The 15079-nt window shown below is 47.7% G+C and overlaps 1 protein-coding gene across 2 annotated transcripts in view; it reads right to left on the bottom strand.

Moving 5' to 3' along the window:
- The window catches only part of DYNC1LI1 (dynein cytoplasmic 1 light intermediate chain 1), a 50973-nt gene extending 36516 nt beyond the window's left edge, over positions 1-14457 (bottom strand). For both annotated transcript variants that reach the window (XM_044293335.1, XM_044293334.1), the window contains exons 1-3: positions 14143-14457; positions 3637-3710; positions 3436-3552 (exon numbers count right to left, since the gene is read on the bottom strand). In XM_044293335.1, the coding sequence (XP_044149270.1) occupies positions 3436-3552; positions 3637-3710; positions 14143-14252 (301 nt within the window). In that variant the 5' untranslated portion in view covers positions 14253-14457. The remainder of the gene's footprint in view (positions 1-3435; positions 3553-3636; positions 3711-14142) is intronic.
- Between the last annotated feature and the right edge of the window lie 622 nt (positions 14458-15079).

Raw genomic sequence — 15079 nt, forward strand, 5'->3', positions numbered from 1 at the left:
CCTTGTATTGAGTTTGTCTACATGATGAATTCCATTTGCTGAGGTGACACAACCTCTTTGAAGGAAACCTGTCACATTGAACATGGGGTTTCAGCTGCAGGCAGTATGTTATAGAGCAGGAGGAGCTGAGCAGACTGATATATAGATTTATGGGAAAAGATTCAGTATAGCGTGTATTTTATTCATTAAAGGGGTTCTCTGGGAATTAAGAAAATGAAAACATGTAAATATTACTTTTCATTAGTTATAATGGCTTGTTTTGTCTGGGGAGCAAACAAAATGGCCGCTGTCCTATTAGTACACACAAAACCTGTCCTAATCATACAGCAGGACAAGTTACTTCACCACACTGAGGTAAAAAGCTGCCTCGTCCTCCTGTCTGCTCTGCTTGTCAGGGATTATGAACCTGAATACAGTTTAATATGATATTTAGCTGAATATTTGTGGGAATGGAGTTCATGAGGAGACATGAAGTACAGAGAGGATGGACAGGACAGATTGTGGCAATGTGGAAAGTGCTTCTGCTTATCAGCCACATCTGCTCATGAACTCAATTCCAACAGAGATTCAGCTAAAGATCTTATCATCTGTATTCAAGATCATAATCCCTGACGAGCAGAGCAGAGAAGAGGATGAGGCAGCTCTTTACCTCAGTGTTGTGAAGTAACTTGTCCTCCTGTGTGATTAGGACAGGTTTTGTGTGCACTATTAGGACTAGGGCTGAAACGATTATTCGAATAACTCGATTAAATCGAGTCAAAAAATTCATCGATGCAGTTTCCCTGCATCGAGGAATCGTTTAGATCACGTGATCATGGAGCGGGAGTGAAATTAAGCGTCTCACTCACCGCTTCCGTGTCCTCCGGAGGCCAGAGAGGCAGGACTGAGCCGGCCGGCACAGCTGAGGAGGAGGAGGGAGTCTCTCCCTCCCCACTGTGCGCGGCTGCCGCTGAAGACCAATGAGGACAGAGTAGGAGGAGGAGGGGAGGGACTGTGGCCACTGCGCTACCAATGACTGTGCCGGCCATATCCCACAGGGTCCCCCTCCTCCCCCCCCCCATCATTGGTGGCAGTGTCAGTTCCGATCGGAGCCCCAGCAGTGTAATGCTGGGGCTCCGATCGGTTACCATGGCAGCCAGGACGCTACTGAAGTCCTGGCTGCCATGGTATGTTAGTGAGCAGAGAGCAGCGCATTATACTCACGTGCGCTGTGGCCGGCGGTCGCTCCTTCTCATAGGTCTGTGCGGCACATTGCTAATGCTGTAAGCATTAGCAATCCGCCACACAGACAGAAGAAGGAGCGACCGGCGGCCACAGCGCACGTGAGTATAATGCGGTGCTCTCTGCTCACTAACATACCATGGCAGCCAGGACTTCAGTAGCGTGACTCCTGGCTGCCATGGTAACCGATCGGAGCCCCAGCATTACACTGCTGGGGCTCCGATCGGAACTGACACTGCCACCAATGATGGGGACCCTGTGGCCACTGCCACCAATGATTAATACTGGGGAGGGAGGGGGGGGGGGGGGGGTTGCGTTACCAGAGGGGGCAGGCAGATCAGAGGCTGGGGGGGGGGCAGATCAGAGGCTGGGGGGAGGCAGATCAGAGGCTGGGGGGGGAGGCAGATCAGAGGCTGGGGGGGGGGAGGCAGATCAGAGGCTGGGGGGGGGAGGCAGATCAGAGGCTGGGGGGGGGAGGCAGATCAGAGGCTGGGGGGGGGGAGGCAGATCAGAGGCTGGGGGGGGGGAGGCAGATCAGAGGCTGGGGGGGGGGAGGCAGATCAGAGGCTGGGGGGGGGGAGGCAGATCAGAGGCTGGGGGGGGGGAGGCAGATCAGAGGCTGGGGGGGGGGAGGCAGATCAGAGGCTGGGGGGGGGGGAGGCAGATCAGAGGCTGGGGGGGGGGGAGGCAGATCAGAGGCTGGGGGGGGGGAGGCAGATCAGAGGCTGGGGGGGGGGGAGGCAGATCAGAGGCTGGGGGGGGGGGAGGCAGATCAGAGGCTGGGGGGGGGAGGCAGATCAGAGGCTGGGGGGGGGAGGCAGATCAGAGGCTGGGGGGGGAGGCAGATCAGAGGCTGGGGGGGGAGGCAGATCAGAGGCTGGGGGGGGAGGCAGATCAGAGGCTGGGGGGGGAGGCAGATCAGAGGCTGGGGGGGAGGCAGATCAGAGGCTGGGGGGGAGGCAGATCAGAGGCTGGGGGGGAGGCAGATCAGAGGCTGGGGGCAAGCAGATCAGAGGCTGTGGGGAGGCAGATGGAGAGAGAGTGGTTAATGGAGGCTGCAAGCACCACCTTGGCATGTATAAAGTTATTGGTTTAGAGAGGGGTTAATGAAGGCACCTCCAAGGTGCTTTCATTAACCTCTTCAAACCAATAACTTTATACATGCCTAATGCCAAGGTGCTTCCATTAACCCCTCCAAACCCAATGGGCATGTATAAAGTTATTGGTTTGGAGGGGTTAATGGAAGCACCTTGGCATTAGGCATGTATAAAGTTATTAACCCCTTCAAACCAATAACTTTATACATACCCAATTACGTACGTTATTTTAAGTAGCTTTTTCTTATTAGATTACTCGATGAATCGAGAAATATAATCGATAGAATACTCGATTACAAAAATATTCGTTTACTGCAGCCCTAATTAGGACGGCAGTCATTCTATTTCTCCTAATGATTGCTCCCTAGACAAAACAAGCCATTATAACTAATGAAAGGTATTTGGGAATATATTTATAATGAAGTAATATTTAAGCATTTTCATTTTCTTAATTCCCAGAGAACCCCTTTAAATTCCTGCTCATTCTGGGCTGTGAAGTCCAGGAGGCAGCCCTATCAGTGATTGACAGCCTTCACTCTATATATGTGTATACAGAGCTGGGCTGTGAACCCTCCTTGACTTCACCGCCCAGAAAGAAAAGAAATTTAAATGAATAAAACAGACGTTTTGGCCAAACGCAGAAAACAAGGCAAGATTTACTATTTACTGCACTAAAAATATGTGTAAAAAAAAAAGTGCTGCAAAAACGCGCAATTTGGTGCGCCTACGCTTTCTAATTTTTTTTTTACAACATGCTCGACAAGATAATTGGTCTTGGTAGAAAGCGAGTGGAGATTCACAGGAAAGGGGGGTGGGCCTATGAAGAGCCACTCTGCCCCAACATTTTGGCACAATTCTGGCACGAAATCTGTCTCACAGTAAGCCAACCAATAGCTGGTATATAGTCAGAAAAGTGTCTCTACCTGCACCAGATTATCCTCCAGCCTGAGCCCCGGTGATAAATCGGGTGCAGGTCTAGACTGCCGGCCTCAGCCTACGCCATCTTTAGGTTTAGTAAATCTGGGCCAATGTTTTACATAGGGTTCTTATTAAGGTCTAGAACAGAGGGGAGAAAAGTTTCTTGTATGTTCAGACTTTGTACATCACCACTACTTGCCATCTCTGTCTTCATCATGGACGTTAATGTACAGGTACTCCATTCCCCTTCCTTTCTTGTATTCCTCAATCCCCTGAAGTTTTCCTATCAAGCTGGTCTTGCCTGCTCCATCCTCACCTGTAAATAGGGAAAACTGGGTAAATCTGTGACTACTAGGAAGTCAAAAATGTCACCAGTCAAGGACTACTTGTCTTCACTCACCAAGCAGCAGCACGTTCTTCCCAGATGGTAACTTAGAGCGGGAGCGTGTGGAGACTTCACTTAGGATGGACGACCTGTAGAAATACAGACATGGCGAATTCCATATGGCAGTTGTCACACGGTGGCTACAATATAACCAATGACTTTATAAAATGAGTGATGCTGAAGGAAGGAAAAAGCACACTTATGTTATCTTCATGGTTCAGTTTGGAGGTGTGAGCAAATGTATCAAGTGTGCGTGCAACATTTACCAAAACGATGTTCTACAGGACAATTTTCCAGTGTCCTTACAACATTTTTGTAGACTGAGTGTGTGACGCATACAGATTGCAAAATGTATGCAAATGTCAAGTGAAACCTGCTAATAAATGCGCCTCAAATTCTCTAGGACAACAACGAACATCACAGAAATTGAGCAGGAAGTGAACGGGGCGAACAGTTTTAATTACACTGCATAGAAAATGGAGCACAGTTAATTTGGAAGAGAAAGCAGCGCTTGCATGAGTGCCGTGACCCCCTCAAACAGCTGATGGGCGGGGGTGCTGGGAGTCAGACCCCCACCTATCAGATATTGTTGACCTCTCTTGAGGATAGGTCATCAGTATTAACCACTTCAACCCCGCTAGCTAAAACCCCCTTAATGACCGGGCCACTTTTTACACTTCTGCACTACACTACTTTCACCGTTAATTGCTCGGTCATGCAACTTACCACCCAAATGAATTTTACCTCCTTTTCTTCTCACTAATAGAGCTTTCATTTGGTGGTATTTCATTGCTGCTGACATTTTTACTTTTTTTGTTATTAATCGAAATGTAACGATTTTTTTGCAAAAAAAATGACATTTTTCACTTTCAGTTGTAAAATTTTGCAAAAAAAAAAAACGACATCCATATATAAATTTTTCACTAAATTTATTGTTCTACATGTCTTTGATTTAAAGAAAAAAAAAAAAAATAATGGTTTGGGTAAAAGTTATAGCATTTACAAACTATGGTACAAAAATGTGAATTTCCGCTTTTTGAAGCAGCTCTGACTTTCTGAGCACCTGTCATGTTTCCTGAGGTTCTACAATGCCCAAACAGTACAAACACCCCACAAATGACCCCATTTCGGAAAGTAGACACCCTGAGGTATTCACTGATGGGCATAGTGAGTTCATAGAACTTTTTATTTTTTGTCACAAGTTAGCGGAAAATGATTTATTATTATTATTTTTTTTTTTCTTACAAAGTCTCATATTCCACTAACTTGTGACAAAAAATAAAAACTTCCATGAACTCACTATGCCCATCACAAAATACCTTGGGGTGTCTTCTTTCCAAAATGGGGTCACTTGTGGGGTAGTTATACTGCCCTGGCATTCTAGGGGCCCTAATGTGTGCAAAGTAGTTTGAAATCAAAATGTGTAAAAAATGACCTGTGAAATCCTAAAGGTGCTCTTTGGAATGTGTGCCCCTTTGCCCACCTAGGCGGCAAAAAAGTGTCACACATGTGGTATCGCCGTACTCAGGAGAAGTTGGGGAATGTATTTTGGGGTGTCTTTTTACATATACCCATGCTGGGTGAGAGAAATATCTTGGCAAAAGACAACTTTTCCCATTTTTTTAATACAAAGTTGGCATTTGACCAAGATATTTATCTCACCCAGCATGGGTATATGTAAAATGACACCCCAAAACACATTGCCCAACTTCTCCTGACTACGGCGATACCACATGTGTGACACTTTTTTGCAGCCTAGATGCGCAAAGCGGCCCAAATTCCTTTTAGGAGGGCATTTTTAGACATTTGGATCCCAGACTTCTTCTCACGCTTTCGGGCCCCTAAAATGCCAGGGCAGTATATATACCCCACATGTGACTCCATTTTGGAAAGAAGACACCCCAACGTATTCCGTGAGGGGCATGGCGAGTTCCTAGAATTTTATATTTTTTGGCACAAGTTAGCGGAAATTGATTTTTTTTGTATTTTCTCACAGTCTCCCTTTCCGCTAACTTGGGACAAAAATTTCAATCTTTCATGGACTCAATATGCCCCTCACGGAATACCTTGGGGTGTCTTCTTTCCGAAATGGGGTCACATGTGGGGTATTTATACTGACCTGGCATTTTAAGGGCCCTAAAGCGTGAGAAGAAGTCTGGAATATAAATGTCTAAAAAATTTTACGCATTTGGATTCTGTGAGGGGTATGGTGAGTTCATGTGGGATTTTATTTTTTGACACAAGTTAGTGGAATATGAGACTTAGTAAGAAAAAACAAAAACAAAAAAATTTCCGCTAACTTGGGCCAAAAAAAAAAAAAGTCTGAATGGAGCCTTACAGGGGGTGATCAATGACAGGGGGGTGATCAGGGAGTCTATATAGGGTGATCACCCCCCTGTCATTGATCACCCCCCTGTAAGGCTCCATTCAGACGTCCGTAGGTGTTTTGCGGATCCGATCCATGTATCCGTAAAAATCATACGGACGTCTGAATGGAGCCTTACAGGGGGGTGATCAATGACAGGGGGGTTATCAATGACAGGGAAGTGATCAGGAAGTCTATATGCGTGATCACCCCCTTGTCATTGATCACCCCCCTGTAAGGCTCCATTCAGACGTCCGTATGTTTTGCGGATCCGATCTATGTATCCGTGGATCCGTAAAAATCATACCGACGGCTGAATGGAGCCTTACAGGGGGGGTAATCAATGACAGGGGGGTGATCAATGACAGGGGGGTGATCAGGGAGTCTATATGGGGTGATCATGGGTGATCAGGGGTTCATAAGGGGTTAATAAGTGACAGGGGGGGGTGTAGTGTAGTGGTGTTTTCTGGTACTTTACACAGCTACCTGTGTCCTCTGGTGGTCGATCCAAACAAAAGGGACCACCAGAGGACCAGGTAGCAGGTATATTAGACGCTGTTATCAAAACAGCGTCTAATATACCTGTTAGGGGTTAAAAAAAAAAAAAATATCACATCTCCAGCCTGCCAGCGAACGATCGCCGGTGGCAGGCTGGAGATCCACTCGCTTACCTTCCGTGCCTGTGTGCGCGCGTTCACAGGAAATCACGGCTCTCGCGAGATGACGCATATATGCGTGACTCTGCGCAGAGCTGCCACCTCCGGACCGCAGATCTGCGTTAGGCGGTCCGGAGGTGGTTAAAGGGTTTATCCCATGATTAATGTCTCAGCTCTCCCCATCACAGCTCAGGAGGCAGTTTAAGGATGAAACTGAGCATGTGCGGCCTTCTCAGTGAGCAGGTTAAAGAAATAAGAAAAACAAGCAACAGATGGCACTATACAGATACATTTTACTGAATAGATCACTGGCTGTAATAAATGTTTAATTACAGGCAATTACAAAAGTATTCAGATCCAGGTGCTGGTTTGAAAACTGTAGAATATATTTCATGGGACAAACCCCTTTAAGCCACTACACAACCCCTTTAAAAGGGTTTCTACCACCTGATTTTGACCTAATTAGCTCTCAGACACTAGCGATCTGCTAGTGTCCTATCTACCTTACAATGCTAGTTCCAGATCTTTGTGTGGATCCGTTTCACTAAAAAACGTGCTATGGGGGCGTCTTTTCAGCACCTAGAGGCTCAGTCTACTCACACTGTATGCCGCCCCGCTCGTCCGTCAAGCCCGTCCATCTCCTCTAGAATGCCATCCTCCATCTCATTTATCGGCCGAATTCTCGCGCCTGCGCCGTGTGCGTCTGTATTCGTCGCAGTGACTGTCTGAATGCTCCCTGCGCCGGCATCTCCACTGCGCCTGCGCCATCTGTTCCTCGGAGCACTCTGACGTAATCGGCGCAGGCGCAGTGGAGGTGTCTGTGCAGGAAGCGGTCAGACATTCACTGCACCGAATATAGACGCGCAGGCGCGAGAATTCGTCCGCTGGCTGAGATAGAGGATGGCATTCTAGAGGAGATGGGTGGGCTTGACGGACGAGCGGGGCGGCATACAGTGCGAGTAGACCGAGCCTCTAGGTGCTGAAAAGACGCCCCCATAGCACCTAGAGGCTCATTAGCATATCAATAAAAGTTTGTTTTTTAGTGAAACGGATCCACACAAAGGTCTGAAAATAGCATTGTTAGGTAGATCGGACACTAGCAGATCGCTAGTGTCTGAGAGCTAATTAGGTCAAAATCAGGTGGTAGAAACCCTTTAAGTACTGTTCATGAGGATTTAAGAGCACTGTGACATTTTTAGTTTTCACTGGACATATGCTTTAGGCTGGGTTCACACCTGAGCGTTTTACAGCACGTACGAACGCGCTGTAAAACGCCCTACGCCCCAAGAGTACAGGAGCTTCTTTGGAGCGTATTGTCGCGCGTTCCCGCACATAGACCTAGCGGGAACGCGCGACAACGGGAGTTTGCTTGTTTCCTCGCACGTATGTAAACGCCCGATAAGCACGCTTGTAAACAGCGCTCATCGGGTACGCCTAGGTGTTAACCCGGCCTTAGTGATCATCTGTATACAACATAATAGATGGCCTTACAAGAGGGGAATGCATTCCTGGAGCGCTCTATACTGTTACAGTGAGGCGGCAGAGAGGAGATAAATATCTGCAAAATGCAAGGTCACTGACAAAGTGTGTCCACATCCAGATAAGGTTTCAGTGTTTCTAGGCCAAGATGGTAGAATCCGGAGTCAGCAAATCAAATTACTGACTCCAGCTTCATATAAATGACTCATGTACAATAAACTGCAATAACAGTTACTGCAGTAAGCCATGGAAACTTCCGGCCTTTCAATATGTTTTTTATGCTGGAGTTGACGGTATTTCATACCATGCCAGACTCTAAAACTCGTCCTACTTGTGTCAGTGAAAGGCCTCATGCACACGACAGTTGTTTCTTTTTGGAGGATGGTTTTTTTCTCACAGATCCATTGTAATAAATGTCTATCCTTGTCCGCAAATGTGAAAAAAGTAGGACATGCACGGACAACGGACGCGGAACACAAACAGATGAACTATCAGCATTTTTTGCTGACCCATTGAAATGAATGGGTCCCCCTCCTATCGGAACGGAGGCCGAAAAAAAACTGCTCGTGTGCATGAGGCCAAAACCTGATGTTTTCCTTCAGTATTTCCAAACAGGATTTCCACGCAAATTTACGTGCAGACTTCCACACCAAAATCTGAATGTGTTACTTGTAGATTCTGCTGCAAATTTGCCCAGATCTCACCCTTTTCATAGCAAAGGGGGAAATCTGCAGGAACAATTGACATGCTACAGATTTCAAAATCCACAAGGCAGGTTAAAGGGGTTCTCCGGGGTTTTAATATGGATTCCTGCTCGTCTCTGCTTTCCCATAGACCTAGCAGCAACAGCAGGAAGTGAGACGGGAGACGGCACGTGCACACTGCGCATGCCGTCTCCTCATACAGCTGATCGCCGAGGGTGCCGGGTGTCGGACCCCCGCCGATCTGATACTGATGACCTATCCTGAGGATATTAAAAGCCCGGAGAACCCCTTTTTAATTTCTGCACAGAAAAAAATAAAAATAAAAAGGAAAGTTCTGCCCCTGTGCTGTGTTTAGAGCCGCACCTGGTTTTTGGCTCTCACTGATGGAAGTAAACACTGACCGAACACTGACGTGTGAATGAGGAATTACGCTGTGGTTCTTTTGCATGGAAACACTTCACGTAATCCGCAAAATGTGCAGGTAGTCCTACGCCGATTTGAGCGATGAGGTTTCTGTCCGAATGTGGTCCCTTTTCACTGACCATTTGCACATTCAGAGAAAGCTGCAGCACGTTCTATCCTCAACGATTTTTCACCCAGGCCTGGTCGATTCAAGTCAATGGGTTGGCGGGGGGACTGAACCACACCGAAGGACTGTCCATTTTTTTAACATATGGTTACTAGGAGATGCTGAATGTTGTTTTTCAGTGTAGGAAGGCACAAGGGTCCGTTGTTGATTGAAGGTATGTGTCACCGAGGTTCCTGGCCTCGGTGGAGACAGTTTTCACATGTCAGCAGCAATTGCTGTTAGCTATTTAGTAGAGCTGTATAGCTGATCCAGGATGTCTCTTACTGGGAGTAGTCAAAGTGCTGGGTGGGTGACTACTCCCCACGTTGCAGGCCGGGTCTTGACTGGCCTATAAAAAACCCAGTCAGCAGTGAGTGATTACCTCTCTCTCTGACAGAGGAGCTCTTGTCTTGCAATCACTGAATTGGGATCTGAGCCATGTGCTAGGCTGGAGGCCTGCTCTGTCCTGAGCAAATGCTGATCGGGTGTAAACTAACACCTAGAATAACAGGTGACTGTGTTGCTATATGAACTGTCTAGGTGTCACCGAACACCAAAACTGCAAATGGACTGTCGTACTGTTTTGTTGCCATAAGTGTGAATAAAACGGGTCTTTGCCCGATTGTCCTGTCTACCAGAGCGAATCCCCACATCAGTTTTTTGGGGATTTTTTGCGTGCGTGAAAAATACAAGAAAAGTGATGATATCCAAGCAGATAAAAATGCAGGAAGTTCACACATTCATGAAAAAAACATTTTCCTCTGACAGACTTCTTTCAGATGAGCGATACTACTAGGTTAGCTCCAGCAGTGTCTGTGCTGTGCCTGCCTCTGCTTTTCTCTCACTGAGACTCACTCCTTCTCCCTCCCCTCTCCATAGACTTCAGTGAGCTCAGCTTCGTCACAGAATTCTAATTGAATGTTAGTCCTTACGGTAACAGACAAACATATTCTGCATAGTCTGAATCCATCTGTACTCTACTGCTAGCTAACCTACTGATAGAAAGACAGTACAAAACTCCAGCTGTGTAAACTGAACCCAGTCAGGAGAATCCGAGCACCTTCACCGGGTCCACTCAGCCCCTCACAGTTCTGTATTTCAGGCTAATCCCCAATGTTGTCCAGTTTCTTACTAAAACAGGACAACCCCTTTAAGGCGTACTGTGTAGATGCTTCCTTTTTATTTTAGATTTATCGGGGCAATAAAAAACATTTGGTTGAAAAGGTGTGCATAGTCTTAATCGGAAATCGTATATAAAATTGATGGTAAAGAAGTAGAAACAAATGCTGGTGTGAACAAAGTACACATTGTCGTTCACTGACAGCAAGCAGCAATCTTGGAAACCGAGAACAATCATTATGCAATGATTTATCATAAAAAAGTTCGCCGATTTCTTAATATTGGCACCCTCACTGATCAGCTGCTTTCGGCTGGTGCTGTGTAGTGGCTATGCCAGTATGCCGGTGTACTAAGCACGACCACCACCACTACACCCGTACTAAGCACGACCACTACACCCATACTAAGCACGACCACCACCACTACACCCATACTAAGCACGACCACCACCACTACACCCGTACTAAGCACAACCACCACTACACCTTCAACTCTGTCCAGTGTTTTCTCTCCTGCCAAAAACAGCTCATCAGTGGGGGTGAACCCAACCAATACGACACTGATGACCATATCCGAGGATAGGTCATCAACCTCAAGAAACTGGAGAACATCTTTAATTTATATAGAAGCAGTCCATTTAAGGATTTTCATATTCTTGGCCTATCCTCAGGACCGGTCATCTACATGAGATCGGCGGGGGTCTGACTCCTAGCACCGATCAGCTGTTTGAGGAAGCTGTGACACTCACCAAAGCTTTGTTGTGCCCCAAGGCCTCCTCAAAGCTCGCCAAGCACAGTACTGTCCATTGGATAGTGGCTGCGCTTAGTATTGTAGCTCAACCCACATCACTTGAATGGGACGGAGCTGCACGTAGGCCATGTGACCGATGTACGGTGATATCAGAGGCCTAAGTATTCAGGCAGCGCTGCAGCCTCGTTAATCAGCTGATTGGGGGGATCCCAAGTGTCAGACCCTAACTGATCGGATATTGATGACATATCCTGAGGTGGTGCCGTTGTTCACTTCCGTAGCTGCAGACCCGCTCGAGGCTTAGCTCCACTGAATGACGCTAAGCTGCAAGTGGACATCTGCCAAGGCTTCAAGCGATCAGTGTCTGCACATTGCACCAAAAAGGGACACATCCCTTCTTGGCGTTGTCCCTGCTTTTAACGTTGGGCTGCGACTTGCATTGCTGCCTCCCATTGAAAACAACGGAAGGCAGCAGACATTGCACGGCCACCGCCGGTAATAACGGTACAGCCTCATGTGAACGGCTTCTTAGATTAGGAACTTTGCAGGTTGCTTAGAAAAGCAAAGATAATTACATTAATTTTAGATTTTGACATCTGTTGTCATCGAAATCGCACCAATGGTGTCCAGCAGCTATCTGGCAGCTAGCTCAGGCACATGTGCTGTCCGTGTTCTCCATTTACAGCACATGTATCCATTGATTTTAATGTGTTTATTCACACATCCTTATTTTACCACTGTGGAGACTTGCACTACTTTGACCTGTGCAGTGGACTAAGCTCACCCACCGAAGTAGATGAGTCTGCAAAACTGCTGCCAGAACATGACATCCGTGTTCTGTCAGTGGTTTTTCACTGAGGATTGGCAGGAGATGCTCTGGAAATCCCCTTTTAGCTTCCAAAAAGCTGCTCTTTGTAAATGACCCCCACTGTTTGAGAAAAAAAATGAAAAAAATAACGCACATGGGAAAAGTACAAACCGCCAAAGAACAAAGAAAAATAAAAGTTTTTATTATGTTTGGTTTTACCTAAGGGGCCCAGACTCCCCGCACACATGACTTTGGTCCAGGCATTCTTTCACCAGTTAAAAAATGAAAATAGAGCACAAGTGTTTGGGGCTTTTTTGTTTGTTTTTGCAACCTGACGTCTTTGCTGCATTTTTGTGGTGTTTCTGCTTTATTTGCACAGTTGTGGATATTTACCAAACTGTTTATAGTGGCGTAAAAAGGAGCGGATTATAGCATATGTCATAGTTGCGTCATAATTTGTAACTTTTTACTTCTCTGTTTAAAAGTGGTGATAAAAGTCTGCGGGGCTTTTTAATACACACCTAAAAAAAAATCAGCGCAGAAACACACGTGTGTTTTTTCAGCGCGAAAAAAAAAAGTGTTCTCTTCAATACAAAGCTAAACTTTCAGCTTGAGGTTTTTGACGCAGATTTGAAGCAGAACGCACAAAAACCGCATGGGCTTTCGCAGAGCTGTTTTTTCTGCTTCCTATTCATTTCAGTGGGGGTTTCAGCGCCGATTCAGTGGGGGTATCAGCGCCCCAGGACAGAGCACGCCGCTCCTTTTACACGTGTAAAAAAAAGAAGAAGCGTTGCTTCCCATCTAAATGAATGCGATGCTGTTTTGAAGCTGATTTAGAGGCAGGTACGCTCCAAAATCAGCGCCCATGAACTCAGTGTGAACTGGCCCTAAGGCCTCTTTCACACTGGCGTGTGTGGCCCGCAAAATGCACGGGCGTCGTTCCGTGGGCATTCCGCATCACGGATGCTGACCCATTCACTTGAATGGGTCCACAAATCCGGAGATGCGGAATAGTGCGGAACGGAACCCTACGGAGTGCTTCCGTGGGGTTTCGTCCTGTACTTCCATTCCGCAAAAAGATAGAACATGTCCTATCTTTTGGCGCAATGGCCGGATCGCGGACCCAGTCAAGTGAATGGGTCCGCTATCCACTGCGGCTGTCCCACGGACTGTGCTCGTGCATTGCTGCCCGCAGCATGACCACGGGCCGCACACCCCAGTGTGAAAGAGGCCTTAGGCCATCTTCACACACGAAAGATTTTGTTGCAGAAATTTCATTGGTGTGAACAGGGCTGTTTTAACGGCAAGCACGTGGATTTCTGCAGGCCTCATTCAGGGGAACGGAACCGAAATCTGCTTAAAGGCTTCACGCACACAAACGGAGGGGCTCTGTGCCTGTACTGCGGTCCGCAATATACGGAAACTGGCGGTGTGCTCTCCGTGCTGTGGACCCAGCGACTCGAACGGGTCCGCGATCCACAAGATGCGGTACGGAGTCCTTACGTTCGTGTGCACGAGCCCTGAATGCGGTTTTATAACATAGGTGGAACACCTGGCTGCAGCAGCAAACACAGCGCTCTCTGGCATTGAGTTGTACTGTGGGCTCAGGTCCAATCCTGTCCTGGGGATTACAGCACACCTGACACTAATGGCCTCACCCGCTCCACACCCAAACACAACAGACCGCGCCCAGCTGTCACCGGCTGCGCATGCGCACACAGTCGGCGGCCGAACTCCCAGGTGGCTGGCCACGCCCACTCCCACACAGGTAGAGCGCGGCCCCGCGTCACCAGCCACCTGTCTGTCCGTCGCCCAATGTGTCTGGCCCCGCCCTCTCACGTAACCCGAGCTAAGGGTTAACGCCGTGCTTCTCTTCACTCCACCCCGACGTTGAAATTGGACGCTAGCCTGGCGCATGAAAGGGTTAAGCAGAGAAGCCCTCCCCGCTGAAGTGCAGCATGACACATAACGGTTCTGGCCTTAGCTAATGAATGAGCAGCAGACGCTGGATGAGGGTCCCATACATCCCCCCTGTCCTCCCCCCAACACAGCACGACATAACAGGCACTGACCAGAGGTTCTGTCCATCCTCGTCCTCACTGGCCGCCGCCCCGCTGTTCCCATATCCAGCATTGAAGCTGGAGGATGGAGACGAGTAAGAGGCGGCTCTTCCCGCTGCCATCCTAGTACTCCTCTACTACTGACAGCTTTCAGTCTGGGTATTAGGGCAGCTTTCCTTACGGACACCCCCCTCTCTTGATATTGGTTCCGGCCACCTTTCCGCTTGACAGACAAGGCGCGGTCCCTGGGAAGAAGAAACAGGAGCAATGGAGAGGGGGGGGGGGATGCAAAAGGACGGCGGGAGACAGGAGGAGGGGCGGAGTCAGGGCACAAGGCATGGCGGAGGTGACGTTACGGCGGCGATTAGATCCCGCCCCCTCCATGTGACTGACATACCTGCTGAATCACTGGACCGTACCGCGACCGCGAGTCCTACATGTACCACACTGGGGCATTTATCAGGAGCAGAGGGTTTTGTTTTCTGTATTTTGCCCCAAAGTTCTCAAACACTGCACGTTGTTTTGTAAATTGGGGGTCATTTACCCCCTTCCTGACACATTTTCCGTTTTTTCAACAAATGCTCCTTTGAAAGCCATAACTTTTTTCCCGTTTGGGTCGGTTAATGATTTTTTGTGCCCTTTTGGGGATATATGGGGCTTTTTATGTTATTTTTATTTTAGTATTAATTTTTTTAATACCCTGGAAAAATAAAAGTGCAACTAAGAGCTCATTCACACGAACGTGTAAAGCCCGTGCTGTGGACCGTTTTCCATTCCGGATTTGCGGACCCATTGAAATTAATGGCAACGGAACGGTGCCCGTGTATTGCGGGTCCACAATACGGCAACGGGCATCACACGTTCGTGTGAACGAGCCCTAAAAGACATTTCCAGGACGTCCCTCCATGACAGCACCCATAGAGGTTGTCCTATTGGTCTCTGTAGGGAC

Source organism: Bufo gargarizans, chromosome 5, assembly GCF_014858855.1.
Source record: "Bufo gargarizans isolate SCDJY-AF-19 chromosome 5, ASM1485885v1, whole genome shotgun sequence".
Lineage (NCBI taxonomy): Eukaryota > Metazoa > Chordata > Amphibia > Anura > Bufonidae > Bufo > Bufo gargarizans.